Source organism: Macaca mulatta, chromosome 1 (genome assembly GCF_049350105.2).
Source record: "Macaca mulatta isolate MMU2019108-1 chromosome 1, T2T-MMU8v2.0, whole genome shotgun sequence".
NCBI classification, from domain to species: Eukaryota; Metazoa; Chordata; class Mammalia; order Primates; family Cercopithecidae; genus Macaca; species Macaca mulatta.
The window spans coordinates 201,374,023-201,401,770 of record NC_133406.1 but is presented as its reverse complement, the minus strand read 5'-3'; the positions used below and the strand labels follow the sequence as shown (position 1 = coordinate 201,401,770).

General features: G+C 43.9%; 1 protein-coding gene across 9 annotated transcripts in view; it reads left to right on the top strand.

Moving 5' to 3' along the window:
- Positions 1 to 27,748, top strand: part of MACF1 (microtubule actin crosslinking factor 1) — a 384,222-nt gene that overhangs the window by 285,943 nt on the left and 70,531 nt on the right. The window contains exon 1 of one of the 9 annotated variants that reach the window (XM_077962826.1): positions 18,343 to 23,344. The exons of the other annotated variants lie outside the window; for them this stretch is intronic. Coding sequence (XP_077818952.1) covers positions 19,547 to 23,344 — 3,798 coding nt within the window. The 5' untranslated portion in view covers positions 18,343 to 19,546. Of the gene's footprint in view, positions 1 to 18,342; positions 23,345 to 27,748 lie in introns of those variants that run through there. 9 annotated transcript variants of the gene reach the window in all.

Sequence of the window (27,748 nt, the reverse complement as noted above, 5' to 3'; positions counted from 1 at the left end):
GTAGGTAGAGAAAACTTAAACCCGTGAAGCAGTGCGTTCCTCTTAGAAACTCCCTTTCTAGTAGTAGTGTGGCTTTCCCTGTTGCACATTTTTCTTTCCTCTTTTGTTATAAGTGTCTCAAAAGCAGAGACTTTCTTCTACAGGTATGCTTCAGTTATCCAGTTTACTTGGATCCAGGCTATTTAGAATTAACCATCTAACCAACTAAATGAAGTTTTTAGAAAACTGAAACTTATCCTTTTAGGCTCCAAAATAGTTTTATCTAACCAGGTTCTGGTTTATATAGGAATTATTTTAAACTCAGTTTGCCTGATTTTCTAAATATGTATTATGCATAAGTTTTTTCTAATGAGTACAGGTTAACATTATTTAAATGGCTGTACTGTTCTATACTATGGTGATATTGATATTCTGAAAGATGTGAGAGACATTTGGGGCTGCTTTGTATTAAGTATTCCCAAATTACTGTGCACTTTGATTTCTATATTGAAGTTATTGTTTAGGGCCTCTATAGTATTGTACTGGTTGGATTGGCTGTGCATGTGTGTGTGGAGAGGAGGAGGTAATTTCAGGATTTCTGCCCACCGCCATGATATTGGGTATTATTTCTCACGGCTATCACTCGTCACTGCTGTCATTTGGTCTGTGTAGTCTATTCCTCCCTTCTAATCTTCATTGAGCTAGAAAATGAGATAAACAGGCCTGTTAAAATTGCATTAGATATGAGCTAAAATATGCAAAAGAGTCCACATGCAGGCATATTAGTGTTTGGATTTGAGGACAAGTCATCTTTTCCTTTTCATTTAATCCTTGATTTCTAGAGACATTCTGACTTTTGATGTTGCTGGAAGATTTCAAAAAATTACTGGGCATTACTTTGTTTTATTTGTATCCTAGTATGTTGCCTAATAGTGCTCAGAGTTCAATAGCACTTAGTTGCTTGTCATAGCCAAATTCGTTTCACTGATTTCTAAAAATAAGCCTTCCACCTCAGATACTCTGGATGTGAAGGCTGGGACTGGACACTGATCGGCTGGGCTCTTGCAGAGTGTGTTCATCAACAGTGGACTGGTGTTGACAAGACAAGCCTGGAAGAAGAGTGGGAGAAGGGAGAAGGGTGGTGGAGTGTCCCGTGTGTAGTCCATTGTCAAGTCAATAAGTAGTTACCATAAAATGATCAGTATCCCCCCTCAAGTTGGGGATGCAAATCAAAAGCCCTGTTCTACCTGTCCACCTTGTAGGGAAGTCAAAAGCTTTGGAAAGAGTTTTTGCCTTCTCCCAGCAAAAGTCTTTGGTCAGGAGGGGAGGAGCATATTCTTGGCTGAACTCATGCTGAGCTCATCGGAAGTGAAAACAATAAGAGGAGAAAAATTCTGTGGGTCAGTTCCATAGTCCCCGGGAGGCCGCATAAAGGGAAGGTCTTTTTGGACCCATTCTGAGGACTGAGTCATTTTCATGATGTAAGTGTTGAGTTCCTGGGTTAATGTGTTATAGTCCAGCCACAGATTAATCTTTCCTTACTCCAGCAGCAGACCAGATTTATAAAGTATGACTCTGTTTTCAGATTCAAATTATTTTTAATAAGGAAAAAACAAAGATGAAGATAAATATTTTTAAAAACAGCATTAACTGTAAGTTTTCAACTTTTTTCTTTTTTTAATGGAATCATACTCTTAGTACAGAATCTGCATAAGAGAAGAGGATATGAATCTGGGAGATGGAAACTCTGCTTTGACCCAGCTCACTTCATGGGAGATAGTCAGAATAGACAGATAAGTTAGGCCTGTGAAGAACCCCTAGTCTTACTTGGGACTGTACAATCGTGCTGATAGATCCGTGGATCTGCAGTCTGTGGGGAAAATTATTTCTTCCTTAAATGAAAGTGGAAAACTAAAATACATTATTCCTAGGAAAGGCTTTCCCTCAGTTGCTTCTGAATGATTAGTAGGTCCTCGCTGGCTGACCAGATTCTGTCACATGGGAGTAGAAGAGAGTTCTTTTCCACTCAAACCAGACAGAGACCTTAGGCTTCCTGAGTTAGGATCTTTACCAGGTTCAGCTCTCTGTTGGAAGTAGAAAGGAAGAAGCCATTCTAGAAATCACTAATGAGAGAATTGAGCTTGTTTTCAGAAAGCTGGAAAGAAAAGACTTTGGCTAATCTCTTCAGGAAATTCCGTTTTCCTGAACAAGGGAGTCTCTGGTTATTGAGGAAAAGGAATTGTATGTGTCTAACAGGAGGCTAACAAGAAAGGAAGGACCTTTTTATCACTGGAACTTCAGCCAAAGAATTCCCCTAGAGTGACCTTCCTGGGAATGGTTAAAAAAAAAAAATCTATTAAGTCTCTGATGATAACAAGAGACTTTCCTTATTTTGAAATTCCCTATGTAGGTTTTACTTGAATTGAGATCATTCTGAATCTTAAACCAACCCCTGCTTTGCCCCCTGCTCCCCCCAAAAACCATGTGACTTCTCGCTCAGAAAGTATTTGATGGTTTGGGCATCATACTGGTGAGCATTATCAAGAAACCTGGATGCACTTTCATTCACTCATTTTTCATATGTATTTATATTGCTGTGTATTCGGGTCATGCTTCAGACTTGGCATTCTACCTCTCAGTGATAAGAATGAACAGTGGGGCCAGGCACAGTAGCTCACGCCTGTAATCATAGCGTTCTGGGAGGCCAGTGTGGGCAGATCACTTGAGCCCAGGAGTTCGAGACCAGCCTGGGCAACAAAGTGAGGCCCTTCTACAAAAAATAAATAAATTAGCCAGGCATGGTGGCACATGCTTGTGGTCCCAGCTTACACAGGAGGCTGAGGCAGGAGGATCACTTGATCCTAGGACATTGAGGCTGCAGTGGGCTGCGTTCATGCCACTGTAGTCCAGTGTGGGTAACAGAGTGAGACCCTCTCTCAAGCAAGGAAGGGAAGGGAAGGGGAAGGGGAAGGGAGAAGGGAGGGGGAGGGAAGGGGAAGGAGGAGAAGGAAGGAAGGGAGGGAGGCAGGAAAGAAAGAAGGAAGAGGAGAAGAAGAAGGAGGAGGAAGAGGAGGAGGAGGAGGAGAAGGAGAGGAAGAGGAAGAAGAAGAAAAGAAGAAAGGGAGGGAGGAAGGAAGGGAGGGAGGAAGGAAGGAAGGAAGGCAGGGAGGGAGGAAGGGAGGGAGGGAGGGAGGGAAGAAGGAAGGAAAATGGGAAACTGACTCACAGACCGCTTTAGGGTCTGTGAGTTTCTCATAGTGGTTCACTTCGCCCAGTGGTGCATATAAAGCACCCAAACCAGTTGCTCTTTTCCTTTCTTGTCTTTGAGGCTGGGCTGTTGGGTTGTAATAGGTACAGCATCAGGCTTCCTTAGGATTATTTTCATTACTAATTCAGGTTGAGCAGAGCCCAGGATCAGGGTCTCAGTGTACTTGAAGTTTCTACTGGGGGACCTAGCTTTCCTACTATGAAAACAGAATAAGAAAGTCTTGTAAACGCCTTCTTTTGATTTATTGATTTATTTATTTTATTTATTTATTTTTTTGCCGCATAGAAAGCAAGCTTAGGCATCTTCATGTGCACATGAGAAAAGTCCTGGAAAAGGCCAGGCACAGTGGCTCACGCCTGTAATCCCAGCCCTTTGGAAGGCTGAGGTGGGTGCATCACCTGAGGTCAGGAGTTTGAGACCAGCCTGGTCAACATGGTGAAACCCTGTCTCTATTAAAAATACAAAAATTAGCCGGGCATGGTGGCACATGCCTGTAGTCCCAGCTATTCAGGGAGGCTGAGGCAGGAGAATGGCTTGAACCCAGGAAGCAGAGGTTGCAATGAGCCGAGATCACGCCACTGTACTCCAGCCTGGGTGACAGAAAGAGACTCTGTCTCCAAAAAAAAAAAAAGAAAAAGAAAAAGAAAAGGCCCTGGAAGACAGGGCGCAGCATGGAGTTGAAAGACTACCAGTTTACTCCTTTCTTTCAAACGATTGCAAAGACAGTATCAGCTCATCTACGTTTTTGGCAGTTAGTACACCAGCCTGAGAGTGAGTCAGTAGAGGGTAGAGCAAATGAGGTTAGCATTATCTACCTGCCCTTGGAGAGACAGGAAATCACACTCGGTATGACCTGTCTGTCACCTGGAGGTTTAGGTTTCCCCAGCTTTACTAAGATGAGTGGGAATCCTCTATCCCTGCCAACCCCTACCTTGTACTAACCCTTCCTTGGCCTGTCTTGGTTTTTTGCTTTCTTCCTTAAACAAAACTACTCCAAATAGGAACTAGGGTCCAAGGAAATAAAGACAATATCCTAAAATGGATTTCTCAATTTCAGCACTGTTGACATTTTTGGGTGGTGGGTAGGGAGGAAAGAGGCAGCCACTCATGCTACCACCTCTGCCCACCACTATCAACATTTTGGACTGGATAATTCTTTGTTGTGAGAAGCTGTCCTGTGCATTGTAGGCTTTTTAGCAGCATTTCTGACCTAGTAACTTCCCAGTTGTACAACTAAAAATGTCTCCTTGGAAGGCAGGATTACCCTCTGTTGATAACTATAGCCCTGGAAGAAATTGCCACCTATACATGGGAAACTTAGAATTCAGGTGGAATAGGTTACTAGTTAAATATTTATGTAACAAGCAGCCTTCTGATAATCTGATTATGACTGTGTATAGTGGCAACAACTATTTCTAAGTCAGCTTTCCTTTAAGCCAGGCCCTGGATTCTTTATTTTTGCTGGTCTTAATCTCTGTCTGGCTTTAATATCTCCTGGTCACTTTCCCTGGCTGGAATTTGCATACAGTTGTCAGTTGTTGATGCAGGTGTTTGGTTGATGATGCATTGCCAAAGAGAAGAGGAATTTCCTTTGTGGACATATTTCAGGGAGCTTCCTTGTTCTGTGCCTTTAAGGGGAGACTACAGTCTCTCAGTTGTTCTCCACAGCCAACCAAGAGTTTGGCTGCTGATATTTATAACCCTTATGTGACCACCCCCACCTCCCCACCCCACAAAGAATTCCAATGCTCTGTAATAATCCTCTCCACCCCCACCATAGCAACTGGATGGGGAGAAGGTGAAGGAGCCTTTAAGGCCTTTAAGTTTGCTTCATGTTGAACCTTTTCCAGCTCTCTTTTAAAGTATTACCAGTTAGTATTTTAAATATCAGTGTCACAAGCAAAATTCCAGGCTTGCAGCCACTGCATCATCTTAAAGGAGCCTCATGCCCCAGTGAAGATAGTAAAATTGAATGGAAGGTAGTAAAATCATCAAGAAAGGACTGATAGATTTTACATAAATCTGTCTGGAAATTTGATAGCAAGGTGAGATTTTAAAGCAACAAACGGGGTGGGCGCAGTGACTTACGCCTGTAATCCCAGCATTTTGGGAGGCCAAGGCAGATGGATCTCGAGGTCAGGAGATCGAGACCATCCTGGCCAACATGGCAAAACCCCGTCTTAGCCGGGCGTGGTGGCATGCACCTGTAATCCCAGCTACTCAGGAGGCTGAGGCAGGAGAATCGCTTGAACCCAGGAGGCGGAGGTTGCAGTGAGCCAACATCACACCACTGCACTCCAGCCTGGGTGACAGAGCGAAACTCCATCTCAAAAAAAAAAAAAAGCAACAAATATATCTGTAACCAAAGAAAAGGACTGAGCAGTTGGATTTGGATACTAAAATTCTTTACATACAATATCAGCATGTAGCATTCACAACTAAGATTTATCATTTGTATAAGAAAGAAGGAATATGTTTCCAGAAAAACTAGAATGTACCCTGTACAGAACTTGTATGTATTGATCGTTGAGTATTTGATTAGTCAACGTGGTTGAGATAAGCACAGACTTGCAGAACAGGACTGATCCTCACTGTGCCTAGAAATGAATGGTAAATGGTCTCAGCCTTAGGCTAGTTCTGGAGCTTCAGAAAAATATTCTGGGCACTTTCAAGCTCGCTGATAAGCTGTGAGCTTCTAGGAAGTATGATGAGTTTCTTTGAAGGGCCGTTTATTGTTAGAGTTGCTGGTTTACTAGGAATAAAATGAGTTCCACAGGGAGTCATGTCAGGTCACTGCACCAAACCATCACTGTAAAGGGCTGTCTCCTGCTGAATGGATTCTTCACAAGTCTCAGCTGTCCCAGCTGGAAAAACCCAGCTATGGGTAGAATGTGCACCCTCCCTATTTTGCCACCACTAAGTGCTTTTCAACTATGAGTCTTTCTTATTGGCTACAGAAGGTTAATAGGATACACTTACTCTCTAGGACGTCATAAACTATTTTTCTATCACGAGTCCTGTCGTTTGAAATATGGATCTTTGCTACACATGGTAATGGTTTATGGATCGTTTTATGGGGGCTAAAAGGAAATGATTCTATATTCCTTGTAACCCATCCTTACTGAGCAGTTGCTCTGTGCTAGTCCTTGTGGTGGGTACTGGAGTCTCAGATAGTCTCTAGTTAACAGTGTATGGATGTGCCTTGACTTACAGTGAAATTATGTCTGGATAAACCCATCATAACTCAAAAAGACTGTAAGTCAGAAATGCATTTAATGTACCTACTGACCATAGCTCAGCTTAGCCTACCTTAAACATACTCAAACACTTACATTAGCCTACAGTTGGGCAAAATCATCTAACACAAAGCCTATTTTATAATAAAGTGCTGACTCACTCATGTAATTTATTGAATATTGTACTGAAATTGAGAAACTGAACGATTGTATGGGTATTTGAAGTATGATTTCTACTGAATGCATATCACTTTCACCATTATAAAGTTGAAAAATCTTAAGTTGGCCGGGCGTGGTGGCTCATGCCTGTAATCCCAGCACTTTGGGAGGCCGAGGCAGGTGGATCACGAGGTCAGGAGATCTAGACCGTCCTGGCTAACATGGTGAAACCCCGTCTCTACTAAAAATACAGAAAAATTAGCCAGACATGGTGGTGGGCGCCTGTAGTCCCAGCTGCTGGGGAGGCTGAGGCAGGAGAATGGCGTGAACCCGGGAGGCGGAGCTCACAGTGAGCTGAGATCATGCCACTGCATTCCAGCCTGGGCAACAGAGCGAGACTCTGTCTCAAAAAAAAAAAGAAAAATCTTAAGTTAAACCATTGTTAAGTCAGACCATCTATAGTAAGGGAAACAGATATAGAGAATTACAGTGGTAGTGATGTAGTGGTAAATGCGGTAAGAAAGATCTGAGTCTAAATGATCTCTGAAAAAAACTGTAAATCAGATGTTTAAAATCCCATTTTGCAGATAATAAAACTTAGACTTGAAGAGGTTGAAATAACTTGTTCGAGCCACATAGCAAGTAAATATTAGAGTTGGGATTGGAAAGGTCTGTTTGGCACCAAAGTTTATGCTACACCAGTGGTTGTCAACCAAGCAAAGCTTTGCAGAAACTCCCACTTCCCGCCACTCCTTTTTTTTTTTTTTTTTTTTTTTTTTTTTTTAAACAGAGTTTCACTCCCATCACACAGGCTAGAGTGCAATGGCACAATCATGGCTCACTGCAGCCTCGACCTCCCAGTCTCAAGTGATCCTCCTGCCTCAGCCCCACAAGTAGCTGGAATTACAGGTGCCCGCTGCCATGCCTGGCTAATTTTTGTATCTTTTGTAGAGATAGGGTTTCACCATGTTGCCAAGGCCAGCCTTGAACTCCTGAGCTCAAATGATCTGCCTACCTCAGCCTCTCAGAGTGCTGGTATTACAGGAATGAGCCACCATGCCTGGCCCAGAGACATTTTTTATTGTTATGACTGGAAAAGCTGCTACTGGCATCTAGTAAGTGCTGCTAAACAACCTGCAATACACAGGATGGCCCCTTACAATGAAAGAATTATTCAGCTTACTTCTAGAAAGCTAGGGAATTTGATTTTTGCCATCTTCAGATCCCATGACAAGTAAGAGTTAACTGATTAAATAGTTCCACTTCCTGGGAATGCTTCTGTGGTTTTCCTCTTCTTTAAAGAAAATTAGTTAAGAAATAGTGTTGCTTCTGGGAGTGACTTATACAGATAGAGTCAGGATCTTGGGGAACTAATCTGAGTCAGCGACTGAAGAATTTTCTCCACGCCTGACCAGTCCCCACCCCGCACTGCCACAAGGCTCCTGCTGTGGAAATCAATCAGCTGTGTATCTCAGGCTGCTTCCTGTAAATGGCATTAGCCCTTGCACCAGCTGGGAGTACTGATGTCAGTGTGATTTTATCAGACTCTGTTTCTTTTGAGCCTTACTGTTTGGAACAAAGGACCCTCTGTTAAGAATGCAGAGAGCTAGTGTGATTGGATAGCTAGCATATATGTACATGGTTCCTATGGAAAAAAAACAGACATAAATTATGCTATAGCCCTCTAAAATTTGGGTCTCCAAAATGATTTCCCGACCTTCTGTCTATATTCACAGTTCTTTCTGTAAGTACTTATCCTTCCCCCAAAGTAATTCGAGGGCCATCTGATCTGATAAATGGTGGTATCCTTCAGAACTAGCATATTTTTGTGTTTCCAGTCTTGGACATATTTGATCCCCACTATCTTTCCAGTGGTATTTCCTATATAGACCATCCACTACATCCAGTTACCCCAGACACTCCTTATACATTTTACGTATTTGATTTCTGAAGTCATAGGTCAAGTCCACTTCTTTATAAAGCTGTTTTTTTTGGGGGGGGGGATGGATTATGGCTCTGTCACCCAAGCTGGAGTACAGTGGTGCGATCTCGGCTCACTGCAACTTCTGACTCCCAGGTTCAAGTGATTCTCTTGCCTCAGCCTCCCAAGTATCTGGGATTACAGGCACGCATCATCACGCCTGGCTAATTTTTTTGTATTTTTATTAGAGACGGGTTTCGCCATGTTAGCCAGGCTGGTCTCGAACTCCTGACCTCAGGTGATCTGCCCACCTCGGCCTCCCAAAGTTCTGGGATTATATTATAGGCATGAGCCACCATGCCCGGCCTTATAAAGGCTTTTGATCTCCCCGGCTCACTACTTCTGATCTCTTAATCATTTACAATGTATAACTTACTTGACTTTTATTACATACTACCTAATTTTGACATTTTCTGATTATATTCATCTGTCCTATCCCCTCAGTTAATTCACTTTTGTGTCCCTTAATGTAGTTAGCATATTGGTATATACATAGTTGGAGATGAGAGAATTATTTGACTGACTGGATGAACATTCTTTATTTCTCATAAACCATGTGAGCTCTAGGATTCAAAATGCTGTCTACTCTGCAAGACTTGAGATATGTATCCTTGTGTGTCCTGAAGAAATTCTAATCTTAGCCTGATTTCCTCAGCTCTCCATCTTCCTTCTGGGCTTCCTTCCTTCTCTACGAGTTAGTATATGTTAAGGGAACACAATCTTTTTTCAGTATAAGAGAGCAAAACTAAGAAAGAAATGTGCTACTTTTTATGCACAGAGTCATTGGTACTTACTCAATTAGTTGACAGTTTAGTGTAGTGAAAAAAACTGAATACAGGTTTGAGTCAGAAGTATCCAGGTTTGAATCCTGGCTCTATCATTTACTAGCTGAGTGACCTTGAGGGAAATGACTTAACCTCTCTGAATCCTATTTACTTTAACTATAAAATACAAGTATTGGTAAATCATACCTTTAGGATTTTTATGAAAATTAAATGAAGTGATATCTCTAAAAGCATTAGACTTATATTCGGTGCTCAGGTCACTAGATGATAATATGCTTTTTTAAAAAAGAAGCTTATCTAGACATATAAATTAGAATATTTTGAATTTTTTTTCATTTTTGTTTTTTGTTTGTTTGTTTTTGAGACAGGGTCTCACTTTGTCACTCAAGCCTGAAGTACAGTGGCATGATCATGGCTCACTGCAGCCTCAACCTCCTAGGCTCAAGCGATCCTCCCGCCTCAACCCCCGCAAGTAGCTGGGATTAGAGGCATGCACCACCACAACCAGCTAATTTTTGTATCTTTTGTAGAGACGAGGTTTCACCATGTTGCCCAGGCTAGTCTTGAACTCCTGAGTTCAAGTGATCCGCCCACCTCAGCCTCCCAAAATGCTGGGGTTATAAACATGAGCCACTGTATCGAGCCTATGAAATCTTTTTAATAACAACAGTTACCCCTCTTTGTGACTAGCGATCATCATTCATCATTCTCCAGAAGACTTGATCTAAGGCCCAGCACCAGAGAAGATTGGTTTTTTCTTCTTGGAAATTGGAAAAATGGAAATTATGAGGATAAAGTAAAATTAGTTTGATAACAATGAAACAAGTGGATGGACAGTCTTCCTGAGCAGTTTTTGTGGGAACAATAGTGTAGGGCTTATTTCTAGCCCTAGAGTGGCAATAATAGGCAAGTTTAGGTCATGACTCAACACAGCTTAAAATATATTTTATGTACACGTACATATACATACATGTTTATTCATTAATTTTTTCATTTATGCATTTCTATCAGAATCCTACAACCAGCAGGTTTTTCTGAGACCATTTTGGCCTTGGCTTGTATGCTCTACAAATTAATATTATTTTCAAATCATTAACCAGAATTAACCAGAAGACATTACCAGCTCAGTGACTTCCCCAGCCTCTCAGTGCCCATTAGATCAGCTCTAATGATCTCAGGGATTTTGGCCTAATTAGCTTTTATTGTAGACCATGTTATCTTCCTTTGTTACCATACAATGGCAACTACTAAGTCAGCATCTTTAGGAAAGACACCTCTTAATATTAATCAATCTTTAATTAAAACATTGAGGGCTGAGGTGAAAAATATCGGCAGAGTTTCAGAGGCAAGCAGCTTAAAATACAGATATAATTCATCTGTCTGCCAATCTCATACCAGATTGAAATGTTTTACAGAAAGTCTTTAATTCTTTACAGTTTCAGCAAATATGTGTTTTTAATGTTTTTAACATTTGGTCATGTGTATATATCAGTCAAGGAAAGAAGATAATTCAAAGAAATTGTATGTGCCTTAGATTTTCTCCATCTTGAATTAATTGTATTTATCAAGTGAACCATTTTATATCTCTGTCATCTTGCAATTCATTCTCAAAGGATAAGCTCTGGTTTTGGTCTAATTCTTTAAATTCATACCTAAGCTGTTTGTTTCTTTATCAATGATAAGAATTTTCCTTAGTAACAAATTGAAAGAGATGGTTTTTAGAAATCTCTTCTCTCTGTATTATTTATTCTGCCTTCTTTTCTAATATTCAAGAGCAGGGGCTGGGCGCAGTGGCTCACACCTGTAATCCCAGCACTTTGGGAATACACCAAGGCAGGCAGATCACTTGAGGTCAGGAGTTCGAAACCAGCCTGGCCAACATGGTAAAACCCCATCTCTACCAAAAATACAAAAATTAGCCAGGCTTGGTGGTGGGCACGTGTAATTCCAGCTACACAGGAGGCTGAGGCAGGAGAATCGCTTGAACCTGGGAGGTAGAGGTTGCAGGGAGCCAAGATCATACCATATCACTCCACCTGGGTGACAGAGTGAGATTCTGTCTCAAAAAGAAGAAAAAAAAAAAAAAAAAAAAAAGGTGATTCAACCCAGGGACCTCTTTCATGGAAATAACCAAGCAACTTTGCGATGATCATGCCACTCTGGAACTGGAAAGACTACTCTCAGTCCCAGGGGGAGGCCCACATCATCACTTTCTCAGGAAAACCTCCCCTGAGCTTCCAAGCCAGGTTGAGGCCCATGACCCATGTTCTCATAGCACGGTGTGCTTTTCTTTCAGAGTAATTATGCAGTTGATTAAAATGAATGTCCTTCTCCCTTACTAGAACGTAGGCTTCTGACTATGTCTTGCTCATCACTCACTCTCTTAGTGCCTGGCATAGTTTAGGGCACATAGTAAATCCCAATAAATATTTGGTGAATGGATGAAAAGAAGAGAATCAACGATATAACCTTGTAAAATTAGTTGCCTCAAGAGGATAGGAAGAGGAATCCAAGGAGACAAAGGACTGGCTAGAAAGATAGCATCAGGATACCACAGTGTCATGGAAGTCAAAAGAACACAGTCTCAAGAGGAAGGAAGGACCCATACTTATTTCTCACCACTGCTTATCCTTAACCCCCTCTAATCTGATCCAACACCCATCACTGTGCTGAAACTGCTCTCTTAGATATTCACTGGCTTCCTAGTTGCCAAGTCTAGTGGCCTTGTCTACCTCACTGTTCTCCTCTTTCGTTGTGTAGCATTTAATATCAGATCTTCTTTCTTGAAAGTTAATTTACTTTCTGGACATTGTGCTCTTCCGTTTTCTTCTCTGGCTGCCCTTCTGCTTTCCTTTTTGGTTTGTCTTCCTATCTCTTAAATATGTGGTTCCTGAAACTCTGTCATCTGTCTCTTCTCTCTGCACTCAACCTCTGAGATGCCAGCTTTTCACTGTTCCATGGGGAAAGGCTTCCAAATCTGTCTTTCTCTCTCTTTTGTTTTTTATTTGTTTGGTTGGTTGGTTGGTTTTTGTTTTGTTTTGTTTTTTGAGATGGCATCTCAGTCTGTCTCCCAGGCTGGAGTGCAGTGGTGCGATCTTGGCTCACTGCAGTCTCCACTTCCCTGGGTTCAAGTGGTTCTCCTGCCTCAGCCTCCCAAGTAGCTGGGACTACAGGTGCATGCCACCATACCCGGCTAATTTTTGTATTTTTAGTAAAGACGGGGTTTCACCATGTTGGCCAGGCTGGTCTTAAACTCCTGACCTCAGGTGATCTGCCTGTCTCGGCCTCCCAAAGTGCTGGGATTACAGGTGTGAGCCACCACACCTGGCCCAAATCTGTATCTCTATCCCAACATTGATTCTTTAGTGTGAGGGGCCTTTCTAGACACCTTCACATGGGTCGCTTTTTAGTATTTCACATACAGAATGGTCTAAAATAAATGAATTCAAATATTTTCTTCTTTCCTGCTGTTGTTTTATAATAAGTACTACTATGATCTTAGTAACCTAAGAGTAACACTATATGGCATTATCTTTGTTTTTTTTCCCCTAACCTCTACCTTCTCTTTGGTCAGTTGTGAAGCCCAAATATTCTTCCTCTGCAATTACTTTCACAGCCCTCTTCCTCATTTTTACTAGCCGTATTATTCTGGACAAGTATGCTTGCCACCCTAAGCTTCATTTATAAAGATTTGGGTTTTTTAAATGAGATAATATAAGTGACAGTTGTGTGAGCACCCCGTCCCAAAGTCCTCATTAAAATTTTTTTGGGGGGCCGGGCTTGGGGCTGTAATCCCAGTACTTTGGGAGGCCAAGGTGGGTGGATCACCTGAGGTCAGGAGTTTGAGACCAGTCTGACCAACATGGCGAAACTCCGTCTCTACTAAAAATAGAAAAATTAGCCGGGTATGGTGGTGTGTGCCTGTAATCCCAGCTACATGGGAAGCTAAGGCAGGAGAATCGCTTGAACTTGAGAGGCAGAGGTTGCAATGAACGAGATCGCGCCACTGCATTCCAGCCTGGCGACAGAGTGAGACTCTGCCTCAAGTAAATAAATAAATAAATAAAATAAAAAGTTTTTTTTGCTGGGCACGGTGGCTCATGCTGTAAGCGCAGTTGGGAGGCCTAGGCGGGTGCATCGCTTAATCTCAGACAACATGGTAAAACCCCATCTCTACTAAAAATACAAAAATTAGCTGGGCATGGTGGTGCACATCTGTCATCCCAGCTACTTGGGAGGCTGAGGCAGGAGAATCACTTAAACCCGAGAGGTGGAGGTTGCAGTGAACCAAGATCATGTCACTGCACCCCAGCCTGGGCAGCAAAGTGAGACCCTGTCTGGGAAAAAAAAAAAAATTAACAACAAAAAAAAATATTTTAGAGACAGGATCTCACTCTGTCGCCAGACTAGCGTGCATTAACACAATTACAGCTCATTGTAACCTTGAACTTCTGGGCTAAACGATTTTTCTCAACTCAACCTCCCAAGTAGCTAGGACTACAGATGCACATGCCTGGCCAATTTTTTAACTTTTTGTAGAGATGAGTATCTTGCAATGTTGCTCTGGCTAGTCTTGAACTCCTGGCCTCAAGGGATACCCCTGCCTCAGTTTCTCAAAGTATTGGAATTACAGGCGTGAGCCATTGAGCCCAGCCAGAATTTGCTGCTTTAGAGTCCTGCCTTTGGCTCTTTTCTTAGAAATATTTGTCTTTGCCATCTCTGTATATCTGAAATCCTAATGAGTAAATGTGATTCCCTCCACAAAGCCTTCTCTGATACCTCCTGCCTTCCTTCTTCCCACCCTTCTGTCAGGTCTTTTCTAACTTGCAAAGCCCCATGATTTTGTCATCACCATGGTTTTGGTAACCATTAGTCTAAAAAAGAGGATTAATACACTGTCTTTTGGAAAGTCTACAAGCAGGAAAGGGCTTACAGGGGTCATAGAGTTCCTGCAAAGTGTGTGGAAAGTTTTCTCATGGGTTCACGAGTACATGAGAGCTCAAATAGCATCAAAATCTTTAGTATCCCACTTAAAGCAAACTTCATGTCATGCTGTGTTGCTTTATGAACCACTCTGTAGCCATGTTTATAATAATAAAAGTACCAAAGGATGGCAGTGACTGATGCCCAACAGGTACAGACTAACACTGTGGAGTTTCTACTTGCTACTAAATAATGCTTGTAAAATCTAAAGATCCTAAGATGAAAGGCATTGTGTAGATTTAAAATGAGCAAGATCCAACCAGTCCTCTGTATCCTCTTCCAGTCAGAATTAGTCTTCCAGGAGAGAGCACCCATCAAGGTGGGTGAAAAGGCATCATAGAATCTAGGGAAGTGTGAATCTGGGGTCTCCAGACTGTCCCAGAGGGCTGGCATTTTAGGTCTGAAGCAGACAAGGGCAGGATGCCAGGTCCAAAACTTGGAAAGGGAGCTATGTTAGGGTGTGAGAAGACTCTACCCGGCTGTCTTTCATTAGGAAGACTGCGGGAGGGAGCTAGAAGGGCCAGGGTTTTTCTTTCTTCTAAGTTCACTGAAGGAAAATCTAACACCAAATTCTGTACTTGGGAATTTCAAAATGAGTAGATAATTCTTTGAACTCTGTAATCAACTAACTGGAAACTCATTTGAAATTTGGCTTCAGTGCATATATTTGTGGTTACAGGAGTGGGGGAAATATCTGAAGAAGGTCTCTGGAGCTCCCTGTATTTCTCTTTTAAAAAGTTTATACATAGCATGTGAAATGAACAGATGCCTTTTTTTTTTTTTTTTTGGTAGCTATCAGGGCAACAAGAGGTGAAAAGCCGTATCAGGTATTTATTTCAGTCACTGAGATGGCTATTGGCAGAGTTCCACATACCTAAACTAAGGAGAAACTCATGAACAGATAAAAATTAAGACATGGAGGAGACCTTGTGCTTCCTCTCTTGATTTATTTCTACACACATTGATGATTTTTTAAAAAGAGCAAAGCACTCAGAGAGCATTCTTTGGCTTTGCGTTTTGGGGTTTTTTTGGAGGTGGGGTGGGAGGATTAAATTACTATATGTAATTTCTCTTTAGGGTGTATTTAAATTTATTTTCCGAAAACCCTAATTAGAGAGAGTGTGACTACAGATAATAAGTAATTTGAATTGGAATTTCATAGTTGTAGAAATGCTCCATTTATTTATTTATGTGGATCACTGATGAGAGTGGTAAGAATATTGGTAGATAGATGTGGGAAGGAATTATTTAAGAATAGGCTGGATTGGTTGGTACCTGACTTGGTGAGGAAACAGTAAAGGAATTTCTGCTCGTGAAGTTTGTGATTCCACATGAAGATAATTCTTTATGGCTAGGCAGAGTGGCTCATGCCTGTAATCCCAGCACTTTGGGAGGCTGAGGTGAGTGGATCACCTGAGGTCAGGTGACCAGCCTGGCCAACAAGGGGTGAAACCCCATCTCTACTAAAAATACAAAAAATTAGCTGGGTGCAGTGGCGTGTGCCTATAATCCCAGCTACTCGGGAGTCTGAGGCAGGAGAATCACTTGAACCCGGAAGGCAAAGGTTGCAGTAAGCCAAGATTGTGCCATTGCACTCTAGTCTAGGCGACACAGTGAGACAGAGTCTCACTCAAAAAAAAAAAACAACCAAAAATTCTTTATAATAGAATAACCACCCATCTTTCATCCAGAGCCAGAATTCCTGAGATTCTTCCAACCAGAGGGGCCCTGGCATGCTAAACAGTCTGTTATGATATCTGAACACTTAAGTGAATGTATTTGGCCAGGGAGATTTGCTAGTAAAATTGATCTTTCCTTCCCTGAGTTTTTCCAGTTGTGCCGAATAATTAAAGGAAAATTAAAACCTGGATTCCCTAAACTGTTAAGTATCAGATCTGTAAGCTATCAGTCCTTAGGATTATGGTGTTATCAGAGTTAGAAATGACTTTAAAATTCATCTGAACAAACTGCAGAAGATTTGTGAATCTGTTTTCCCAAATCTCTGCCAAATGAGTGCTTGAATTTCTGCTCAAACACCTCCAGGATAAGGAAAGTCACCAGTGTAGGGGACACCCTATTCTTTGAATAGCCGTGAGAAGCTCTTTGTTGGTTTTAAATCTTAGATCTTAGTGTGCCAGCTTAAGGAGACATCCAAAGCAAGTTTCCTTCCTCCCACGTCTCAGCCCTTCAGATACTTCATGCTAATTACATCTCCTAGAACTTTCTCTAGGTCAAACATTATTGGTTCTTGTACTGTTTGTTCTTCATAGGACAGGGTTTCTAGTGTCTTGGCAGTATAGGACCAAGAGGACACAGGATTCTGGGGCAGTGCCTCTAAAAGTTTTAGAACTAAAAAATATTAAAACTAGAAAGGGTGTCAAGACACAACCTAGTCTGCCTCCCCACCCCTTTCAGTTTACAGATGGGCAGAGTCTTTTGGATTTGAGTGGGTAAAATTGATCAGCAGCCTTTGTTGAAGTGAGAAATGAAGTGTAAAGCATTTTACCAGAGAAAGGTCTTTTAGTTGCCTAATTCCCATTACAGGCTTCAGCTCACTTCTCATTTTTGCCAAGGACCAGTCTGATTCTCTAAGTAAGCCTAAGGCTCAGCTCAAGGTTTTAGTGCCAGATCTCCATACACCAGGTATTGGTTTCACTTACTGTTTGTGTAAAGGGTAGAAATAACTTTTCCATAAGTTTTGCCATATATATTGACAACATGGTCCGACAGGGATTCCGAATTTTAATAGATGTTTTTTTCCTTCATAAAATCAGAGAATGGCCATCAAAGGAGAACAGAGTATTGGACCCCTTCAGAGACGCAGCTGCCTCTGGTGGACAGTTTCCTGGGTTGCCCTTTGTACTTTCTTTGTTTAACAATCACCAGGTGACCAGGTGGCTTTTCTAAAAGCCAAAGGCCGTGGACGACGGGATTGTGAGCTACTTTTCTCTAGTATTTTCTATTTGAGATTTGAAATACCCATGCTTTTCATCTGGTCCAAGGAGGCTCAGGTTTCCTTGGCTGTGCGCAGCTATAAAGGAGCCAGGTGTTTGGTCGTAGGGCTCAGCTGTTGGCATCCCCACCTTCCCCCAACACCCCATTTTCCTCCTCATTGATACCACTCAGGTCTGTGAGCAGAGAAATCCTGGTGGGAGAATTGATCAGGACTTGATATACTTGAGAAGGGGGAGAGGGAAGGTAGAATGTGCCTAGAGTTATCCAATAACTTGGTCTCTGAGCGTGACCGAATTCCTTTGGGGCACCGGGAAAGTGCCGGGTTTAAGGCTGGAGTGTTCTTCGGTCCGGCAAGGGGCGCGCTAAAGGTGACATTGGAAGGAGCAGGGACAGCCTTTGGCGGCAGAGCTGGAGCCGAGAGCGATGCAGGCAGCCCACCCCAGCCGGCGCGACCTGCCGGCACACGGGAACTCGAGTGGCCCTCGCCGGAGCCGGCTAGCTGGGGGAGTGGGGGCGCCCCTTCCGGATTCGTTCGCCTTAGGGCTGGGTTCGGAGCCGGGCCGGTTGGAGCGAGACGGGGACGGGAGGGGCCGGGCCAACGGGAGGAGGGCGGGGCTTTCCTTTGTCAGGGGATTTGCGCCGCGCAGCCGAGACTCGCGCGGGTTCCGTTCCTCTCCTTGCGCCCTCTCCAGGGGCGGGGCGTTCCCCTCTGGCCCCTGGGCGCGGTGGGCGTGAACGGCTGGCGCCCCGGGTCCCTCGCTCCGAATCCTGCAGAAGCCCCTCCTTCGGCGCCTCCGCTTCCAATCCTCTGCCCCGCTCCCTCCTCTTTCGGGGTCGCTCCTCTCCCCGGCCCCGCCCCCGCTGGGCCCCGCCCCCTCCCGCGCCCTCCTCCCTGGGCTCTCCGCGTCGCGCGCTCCCCGGCTTCCAGGGGGCTGCCCGGGCGGGGCGGCGCAGCGCGGCGGCGCGGGGAAGGGGGAGGAGAGCCGCCAGCCAGCCGAGCACTTCCAGCGAGCGAGCTAGCTAGCGGGCCGTGCGGCGCGGGGGAGGAGGGCTCGCCCCCCGCCCGGCCCGAGCGGAGCCTTTTGTTCCCAGCCAGAAGTTTGCATGCCGGGACCGTGACAGCTGCGGGCGGGGAGGACGGCGGGGCCGCGGGGCCGGCGGCGTGGTGGAGAATAGAGGCGGCTGCTTGTCATGCAGCCCACGGCGTGGCGGCTGCGGGCCGGGGACTGGCGGCGGCGGGGGAGGCGGCGCCCACAGCACTCGGGACTCAGCTGCCGGAGGGACAAACTAACTTCCTGAGCGCGGGACCTGAGGCCGGCGCGGCCGGGAGCCACCTGCAACCTGCGGTGAGGCGACCCTGGCCCTCGGGGCGCGCGGCATGGCGCGGGGAAGCGGGCCTTGCTAAGCGAGCCCCTCCGACAGACCCGCGGCCGCTGCTGCCGCCCGCCCTCCCGCCCGCTTTTCCGAGGGCCTGGCCTGGGGCTCGGCTCGCCTTGTTTTGCAGCCACAGCGCAGGGTTGGCCTGGGAGCCACAACAATGCCATGATGTTTTGGAGACAGGAAGCCCCAAGCTGGCCCCGAATGAAGGACTTCCTGTGTTTAAAGTTGCAGGAATATCCGCCGACCATCCCAGTTCAAATGCAAACACCCCAGCTAGGGAGGACGAATGGCTAATTCAGACCAGCTGGACTCTCCAGGGCTGGAACTGAGGATAAAATGAAAGGAATTCTTAGGAGCTTGGGCCATACTTGAAGACTAGAGAAGCTGTGCCATTGTTATTAAAGGATACAATCGGCATAAATTTGCTGCTCCCAACTCTGCTTCGTTGAGAAGTGAGTGGAACTAGATATCGAAAAAAACTTGTCAATATGAGATGATTTTTGTTGACTGAATTTGAAAGAGCAGTGCTCTTTAAAAAAAAAAATTAAACCATAAGCCATACAAGGAATTATTTTAAATTATATCGTCTCTCTGTCAACTATGAGGCTGCTAGCCTGTGAGGAAAAAGCTGTTTGTATTAGAGCTTCTCCCAGAATGGTTTCAAAACGGGACTTCCAGGCCGAATTTCTGGAGGGCAGATGCAGTTGGTGGTTTGGGGTATGAACAACTAAAAGGATTTATAACTTATGTAGAATGCATTTGGGGGGAACCTGTGAAAAATACTTTTGAAAGATTTATGGTTCATCTTGATTGAAAAAGGATGGGTAAGCCACTCAGCAGACCAGACTGTTTAAGGCGGAACCCCACCTGCCTGGGGAAAGGAGAGGAGGAGGATGGCTACATAGAGGACTGCTATGTTCCACAACGGTCTATATATGATACAATGAGGATAAATGAGCAAATTGACCAGGGGTCAAAGCTTAACCAGACTTCTAAAAGCACCATGGAAAAGATGGAAGGAAGTACTATATCCAGCAATGGTACATTAGGAGCAGCATCTAATGTTTTTGAATCTAGAGCACCAGAAGGTAAGAAGCTGGATGAGAGGATAATATTTGATGCACTAAAGCTAAGCAGTGATGTGCAAAAATCAGCACCTGTGCCACCCAGAAGGCGGCCAAATGCAGAACGCAAAGACAATGTTAACAGGAGATCGTGGAAGTCCTTCATGCCACCTAACTTCCCAGAATTTGCAGAGAGGATAGAAGCCTCTCTCAGTGAGGTATCAGAAGCTGGTGCTTCAAATCCTTCCTTGCAAGAGAAGAAGGAGTCGAGTTCTGCATTAACAGAAAGTTCTGGTCATTTGGACCACAGGGAACCTCAGTCAGAGTCAGTAACTCTGGAACATGTGTCCAAATCCCTAGGTATTCCAGAGGTGCAAGATGTAAAAAACTTAAGTGGAGACTGCCAGAACTTTAGATTTCAGCAGCACAGTGCAAACCCTCCCCATGAATTCCAGCCTCTAGAATCAGAAGCTGCAGCAACAAGTGGTAACACAGATGTAATGCAGGAATCCAGATTCTCAAGTGCAACCTGGCCGAGGGCCACAAAAAGTTTAGCTAAGGGAGGCTTCAGTGAGAAGCAGCACCCCCTTGGGGACACAGCCTGCACTGTGGAAATGCCACCTCTCTCCCCTTGCCTGAGTGAAGAGCTGTTAGATCCAGAATTGCATGTTCTCATAACCCCCAGCCTGAGAGAGAAAACAGAGTCTGAGCTAAAGTTTGAGGAGGATGAGCGATGGATCATGATGGAGGCTGAGGGAGAGTGGGAGGAAGATAAACTGTCAGAGAGGGAAAAGACTTTTCTGATGGCAGATGAGAAGAACAGCCTGGCAGATATTTTTGAAGAAAGAGAACAAGAAAACACAGCAGTGGTGGAGGATGGATCCGATTGCTTAGCTGCTGTCTTGAGGACTTTTGGCCACCTATCTCTTGGTCAGATTTGTTGCCCTGATGACCCACAGCCAGCCAAGGACCAGTTGGCTACTGTTCCCAAGGATATACCCCTGGATTGTGATTGTGTTCTTACAGGTGAGGATATTCTTGGTGAGGTGGCAAACAAAACTGCTCAGGGGCTAGAGGGTCTTGTTTCAGATTCAGCATGTACTGTGGGTCCTATTGATGCAGAACAGCTCTCTGACACAGACTCAGTGCAGGTGTTTCTTGAACTTGAAAAGGAGTGTTTATGTGAAGAAGGAGTAACTCCTGTAGTTGAGCTACAGAATCAAACCTCTTCTGAAGGGCTGGCTGCATCCCAGGATGCAGAAAATTTACTTGTAATTAGTCATTTTCCAGGAGCTGCCTTAGAAAAGGAACAGCATTTAGGCCTTTTACATGTAAGGGCAAAAGACTATGATACTGGATTGGATTGTGGACATTTTAATACCCTGGATTCTTCTCAGGTGCCTAATGCTGTGGAACTTATTGCCCACGTTGATATCATGAGAGACACTTCCACTGTTAGCAAGGAGGAATGTGAAAAAGTGCCTTTTAGCCCCAGGACTGCAGAATTTAAGTCCACACAGCCAGCTGATCTGGATTCACTGGAAAAGCTGGACCCAGGGGGACTGCTGAACTCTGATCACAGGGTTTCTCATGAAGAAAAATTAGCAGGCTTCATTGCTTCTGTGCTGGCCAAAGACAATGGCAATTTGTCCCAGGGAGACTGCAGTCAAACTGAGGGGAATGGTGAGCAGTGCATTGAGAGGATCACCTTCAGTTTTGCTTTTAATCATGAACTAACAGATGTTACCTCAGGATCTGAAGTAGAGGTGTTATATGAATCAAATTTACTAACAGATGAAATTCATTTGGAAAGTGGGAATGTAACTGTTAATCAAGAAAATAACAGTCTGACGTCGATGGGCAATGTGGTCGCTTGTGAATTGTCCGTGGAGAAAGTTTGTGATGAGGATGGTGAGTCAAAAGAGCTGGATTATCGAGCCGTGCTTTTGGAGGATCAAGCCCCAGCACATTTCCACGGAAACTTCCCAGAGCAGGTCTTCCAGGATCTCCAGAGGAAGTCCCCAGAGTCAGAGGTTTTGAGTCTGCACCTGCTGGTTGGAGAAATGAGACTTAATCCAGATGGAGTGGAAACTGTGAATAATACAGAGCCTGAGCTGAATGTGGCATCATCAGAGGGAGGGGAGATGGAAAGGAGAGATTCAGATTCATTCCTAAATATTCTTCCAGAGAAACAAGTTACTGAGGCTGGTACTACTGAAGCAGTTTTAGAGGAATGGAGACCCATCCTCCAGAGGCCTTCCTGGACAGCTGCAGTGCCCACTGGCGAAGATGCCCTAGATGCTGCACTGCCCACCCCAGAGGAGGATATCTCAATTGCTGCAGTGCCTGCCCCAGAGGGAACTGATGGAGCTGCTGCTATAGTGCCCTTCCCATATGAGGACATCCTAGTTGCTTCAATAGTCTCCTTAGAGGAGGAGGATGTCATAGCTGCTGCAGTATCAGCCCCAGAGAGGGCTACTGTCCCAGCTATTACAGTGTCTGTCCCTGAAGGGACTGCTGCAGTTACTGTGGTATCCTCCCCAGAGGAGACTGCTCCAGCTGTTGCAGTGGCCATCACACAGGAGAGTATGTCAGCTGTTGCAGGGTTCTCCCCAGAGTGGACTGTTCTAGCTGTTGCAGTACCCATTGCAGAGGAGGATGGTACACCAGAAGGGCCTGTCACCTCAGCTACCACAGTGCATGCTCCTGAGGAGCCTGATATTGCAGCTGTTAGAGTGTCCACTCCAGAGGAGCCCGCCTCCCCAGCTGCTGCAGTGCCCACCCCAGAGGAGCCCGCCTCCCCAGCTGCTGCAGTGCCCACCCCAGAGGAGCCCGCCTCCCCAGCTGCTGCAGTGCCCACCCCAGAGGAGCCCGCCTCCCCAGCTGCTGCAGTGCCCACCCCAGAGGAATCTGCCTCCTTTGCAGCTGTGGTGGCCACCCCAGAGGAACCCACTTCCCTGGCAGCTTCAGTGCCCACCCTTGCAGCTATGGTGACCACCCTAGAGGAACTCACTTTCCTGGCAGCTTCAGTGCCCAACCCAGAGGAACCCGCCTCCCCAGCAGCTGCAGTGCCCACCCTAGAGGAACCCACCTCCTCAGCAGCTGCAGTGCCCACCCCTGAGGAGCCTGCCTCCCCAGTAGCTGCAGTGTCCAACTTAGAGGAGCCCGCCTTCCAAGCAACTGCAGTGCCCGCCCCCCAGGAGCCTGCCTCCCCAGCAGCTGCAGTGTCCAACCTAGAGGAGCCCGCCCCAGAGGTGCCTGCCATCCCTGCTGCTTCAGTGCCCACCCCAGAGGTGCCTGCCATCCCAGCTGCTGCAGTGCCTCCTATGGAGGAAGTTTTCCCCATTGGTGTGCCCTTCCTGGGAGTTTCTGCCCACACTGACTCAGTGCCTATTTCAGAAGAAGGAACTCCTGTTCTAGAGGAGGCTTCCTCCACTGCAATGTGGATCAAGGAGGACCTTGATTCCCTAGTATTTGACATAAAAGAGGTGACCAGCACAGTGCTACGTGTGAAAGTGCCTCTGGCTGCAACCACTGAATTAAATTCAGATGAGGTAATTGTTGCCCATTTTGATTCTGGGAAGGGTCTAGAGTAAAGTGAAATTTTCTAGGGTGACCTGGTGTTGATGAGAAATGGTGCAGATAGTTCTTTCTTTTGTTCTTTTTGGGTCTCCTGGGCTTATAGTTTGTAGTCTTTCTGTTGAGTTTATGGGGAAAATATACTTTAATTTTGTCTGGTGAAAAACTTTATAATTTCATGCTTCGTTTTTTATTCAGATAAACCAATCCCAAGGAAAACAGGGATATAAACAGTTGTTGATTTACACTTTTAAAAAGATGATTAGCAGGAAAGGGTGATTCTGCTTTTGAATTATACAGTGAGCATGTTCTTTCCTAAACCAAGAGATAGTTTGTTGATTGGTGGTGTCAACATTTAGGTAGAGGCCAGAGTGTGAGCTTTGGAATGACACCTGGGGTGCTTCTTAACCACTCTGGGAAAATTAGCTATTCTTGAGTCTCCTGTTTCTTCATTTGTTAAGGCAGAACTCTGTGAGGATAAAATGAGGTACATTTAATGTACCAAGCATATAAGATTACCAATCACTGGCCATATCCTTCCCGTTCTTTTCAAATAAGTATGTTGGTTAGTTGAAAGAATTTACCAAAGCAGACTGGGGAGAAGCAGTAAAGCTAAATGATTAAGAACTTTTAAATGCAAATGTGTGTTTCTGAAAACCAGAGCTAGGCATAATGTTTATGAAAAATAGAGATATTTTAGTCATCTTTGTCAAACTGCCTTTGTGTCCTTAAGCAAGTCACTTTCTTTTCCAGGACCTCTTGTTTCTTAATCTATAAAACAAGAAAATTGGGCTAAATGTCCTCTTGGGTCTCTCTTGGCTCGAAGATTCTTAATGTTAGAGAACCGAATGTGTTAGGAAACAGTTGGAAATGATGTTCCACATCCTTGAGCACTCCTAGTCCAAGGAATTTGAGATCAGCAGCTTTCCACGGTTAACTGCCCAGATTTCATTTGGTCAGTGGTTAAGAGTGAAGGAGTTAGAGGTTTAATCTGAACACAGATATGACTGAGTGAGAAGATTGTTTTGATTTTACTGCACCCCTAGGACTCAAATAGTGCCTTCTTCATAGTAGGCATTTGCCGTTGACTGGCTGACTGAATGCATGAATATCAATTTCCTAGATTATGGATGGATGCTACAAGAAAGATGGGTTTTCTCATTCACCTCATTGCAGAGCCTTTCAGGGCAGCCTTAAGTCAGGTAGAGCTCCTGTTAAACATGCAGGTCCTGACAACAAAATCATTTTGATTGCATGCCATAAACTCTTTGATTAAGAGGATTGATTAAGATCATCTGGCCTTGCTGAGTGGCGGTGATTTTACCTTGAGCTTTACCAGTTGTTTTGTCATGTAGCATTCCATCAAATTAGGATGCATCATCTTTGAGACTGATGGATTTTTTATCCATTTTTCCAAGTTTTATTGAATTTGGAATTAACACTGAGATCCCAATAGCCTGTCCAAAGTGAAGACAATAGGTCAACAACAGAGTAAATTTCTTGCACTGACATTCTTGATAATACAGAATATTTCACCAGGCACAATGGCTCACACCTATAATCCCAACATTTAGGAAGCCAAGGCAAGAGGATTGCTTGAGGCCAGGAGTTGGAGAACAGCCTAGGCAACATAGTAAGACCGCATCTCTAAGAAAATAAAAATTTTTAAAAACCCAGAATATCTCCGGTGTAAAGCTTATATAGCAGTAATCATGAAATACAAGGATTAAATTTATAGTGAGGCAATCAAATCCACATAAAGGGGAAAAAAATCATAGAAATCCTGTATCATTCTCTAGGATCCTTGTTTCCTCATCTGCAAAATGAGTAGATGGCTACATAATCTCTATCCTTCCAGCTACAGTAAGTAATCCTTTTATGAAATATTGACTGATGTAAATGACAGGAGAAGGAAATGGTAGCCCAGCTGCAAAGTTGCCCATCTCTGAAGTGTGGTTACTTTGTGGAATATCTGGAAGTGAGCAAATGCCTTTATCTGTGTACAGGAAAGGAAAGATCTGAGCCTCAGCCAGGGCTGTTAACCAACAAGAATGTAGACAGGCTATTTTGAAAATATTGAAACAAAACAAATCATTATAGAGTTAGCATTAGTGTACAGGTTTGCTAAATTGGTGAAATATTATTTTAAAAGGTTTTTCCAAGATGAGAGATTACGAATTTTTTATTTCTTCCATTCCCTTAAGAGGATTCCAACAGGCAACTAAAACTGCCATTTTTATATATAAACACTTAGAACTCGACAAGTGATTTAGAATGAACTGAGGTCCTCTATGTCTGTACAAGTGCAGACATGTATACATGGTTAAAATAGATATAAACTTTGTATTTGCCAATAACAACAGAGTTTGGTAGAAGCAAAATGCCAAAAACTTGTTTGCTTTTTCTGTAGTGGGATCTGAGGCCTACTGAGACCAATCTCTGGTTATATAAACTCCCTACTTATTTATAGACTTCTCCAGTCTTAATCCAAGTCACTGGTTCAAAGGAAGAAAAAAACCTTTTGTATAAAATAAGAGTTCTATAAGATTAAAATTTGCCAAGAGTCTTTTTAAGCAAAAATTGGGGAGCACCACAATTCCAGTTCAGTGTTTGAATGCTCTGCTGGTCAGCAGAATCTTCATTGTTTTTTTTTTTTTTTTTTGCATTCCCTAACACCCTTTCCATGCAAGGATTCATTCGTTCACCAAATAAAAATTATTATTTATTTATTATTATTTTTTAAAGACAGAGTCTCACTCTGTTGCCCAGGCTGGAGTACAGTGACACAATCTTGGCTCACTGCAACCTCTGCCTCCCGGGTTCAAGCAATTATCCTGCCTCAGCCTCCCAAATAGTTGGGATTACAGGCACGTGCCACCACACACAGCCTTTTTTTTTTTTTTTTTTTTTGTATTTTTAGTAGAGACAGGGTTTCACCATGTTGGCCAGGCTGGTCGTGAACTCCTGACCTCAGGTGATCCGCCTGCCTTGGCATCCCAAAGTGCTGGGATTACAGGCATAAGCCACCACGCCTGGCCTGAATAAATATTATGAGTACCTACTCTGTGCCAGGTACTAGGCTCCTACAGTAAATAGAATTGGCATGGTCCTTGCCCTTGTGGAACTTATGCTGAGTGGGGGAGGCAGATATTAAGAAAACCACGCATAAATAAATATAAAATAAATACATAGTTAGAAATTTTGGCAAATTCTTTGAATAAAAAGATGTCAATGGATTTGAAGACAATAGGGTGGATTGAAGATATATTTTGGAGGTGAAATCAACAAGATCTGATTGTGACTTCTGTGTTGGGGTGAGGGAGTTATCAAGGGTGACTTTTAGGTTCTGGTTTGTACAGTGGAATGGATGGTGTAAATTATTGATTTAAGGAAGAGCAGATTTTGGGGTAAGGGAAAGTGGGAGATACTGTTTTATTTTTGAACTGTTAGGCTTGGGATGCCTATGGTTCATTTTTTGCATGGAGATATTAAGAAAGCAGTTGGATGTATAGGTTTGAAACTCAGAGAGATCAATTGAGAGTCATAAGCATTTATTGTGGTTAGTATTTAAACCCATAGAAATTTATGGAATTCCCTAGGAAGAGTATAGAAAGAGAAGAGAGTCCAGGACTGACATCGTCCCCTCACTCCCACCCCGAAAGACTTCAACATTTAGAGATCTAGAAGAGGAGAAAGAGAACAAAGGACAACAGAAAAGAGTCAGTCAGGGTAAAACTGGAAAAATGCAATAACAAGGCTGGATGCCGTGGCTCATGCCTGTATTCCCAGCACTTTGGGAGGCTGAGGCAGGCAGATCTCTTGAGGTCAGGCGTTCAAGATCAGCCTGGCCAACGTGGTGAAACCCTGTCTCTACCAAAAAAACACAAAATTAGCTGGGTGTGGTGGCGCATGCCTGTAGTCCCAGCTACTTGCAAGGCTGAGGTGGGAGAATCACTTGAACCTGGGAGGCAGAGGTTGCAGTGAGCCGAGATTGTGTCACTGCACTCCAGCCTGGGCAACAGTGTGAGACCATGTCTCAAAAAAAAGAAAAAAAATGCAGTAACAAAGACAAAAGTGTTTTAAGGAGTTCTTTAGGAAATTTTCTATTTTGTATCCTAGTTGCATCTTACAACCTTGCAGCAATGTTTAGTGTACTTCTTTGGAAAATGTCTGCCAGTGCTGCTTAGTTAATAACATGGCACAGTCCTGTTTCACTAACAGTGTTTGAAATACCAAGGAGTAGGAATTTTAGTGTATCTAAAAGCACTGGTTTTGCAAAACAGCTTTATTTGGGAGTTGAGAGAAGGAAGCAGGTATTTTCAGATGTACGTTCTTTAACGTTCTGTTCACTTATATTCCAAATAAATAGATAATATTTA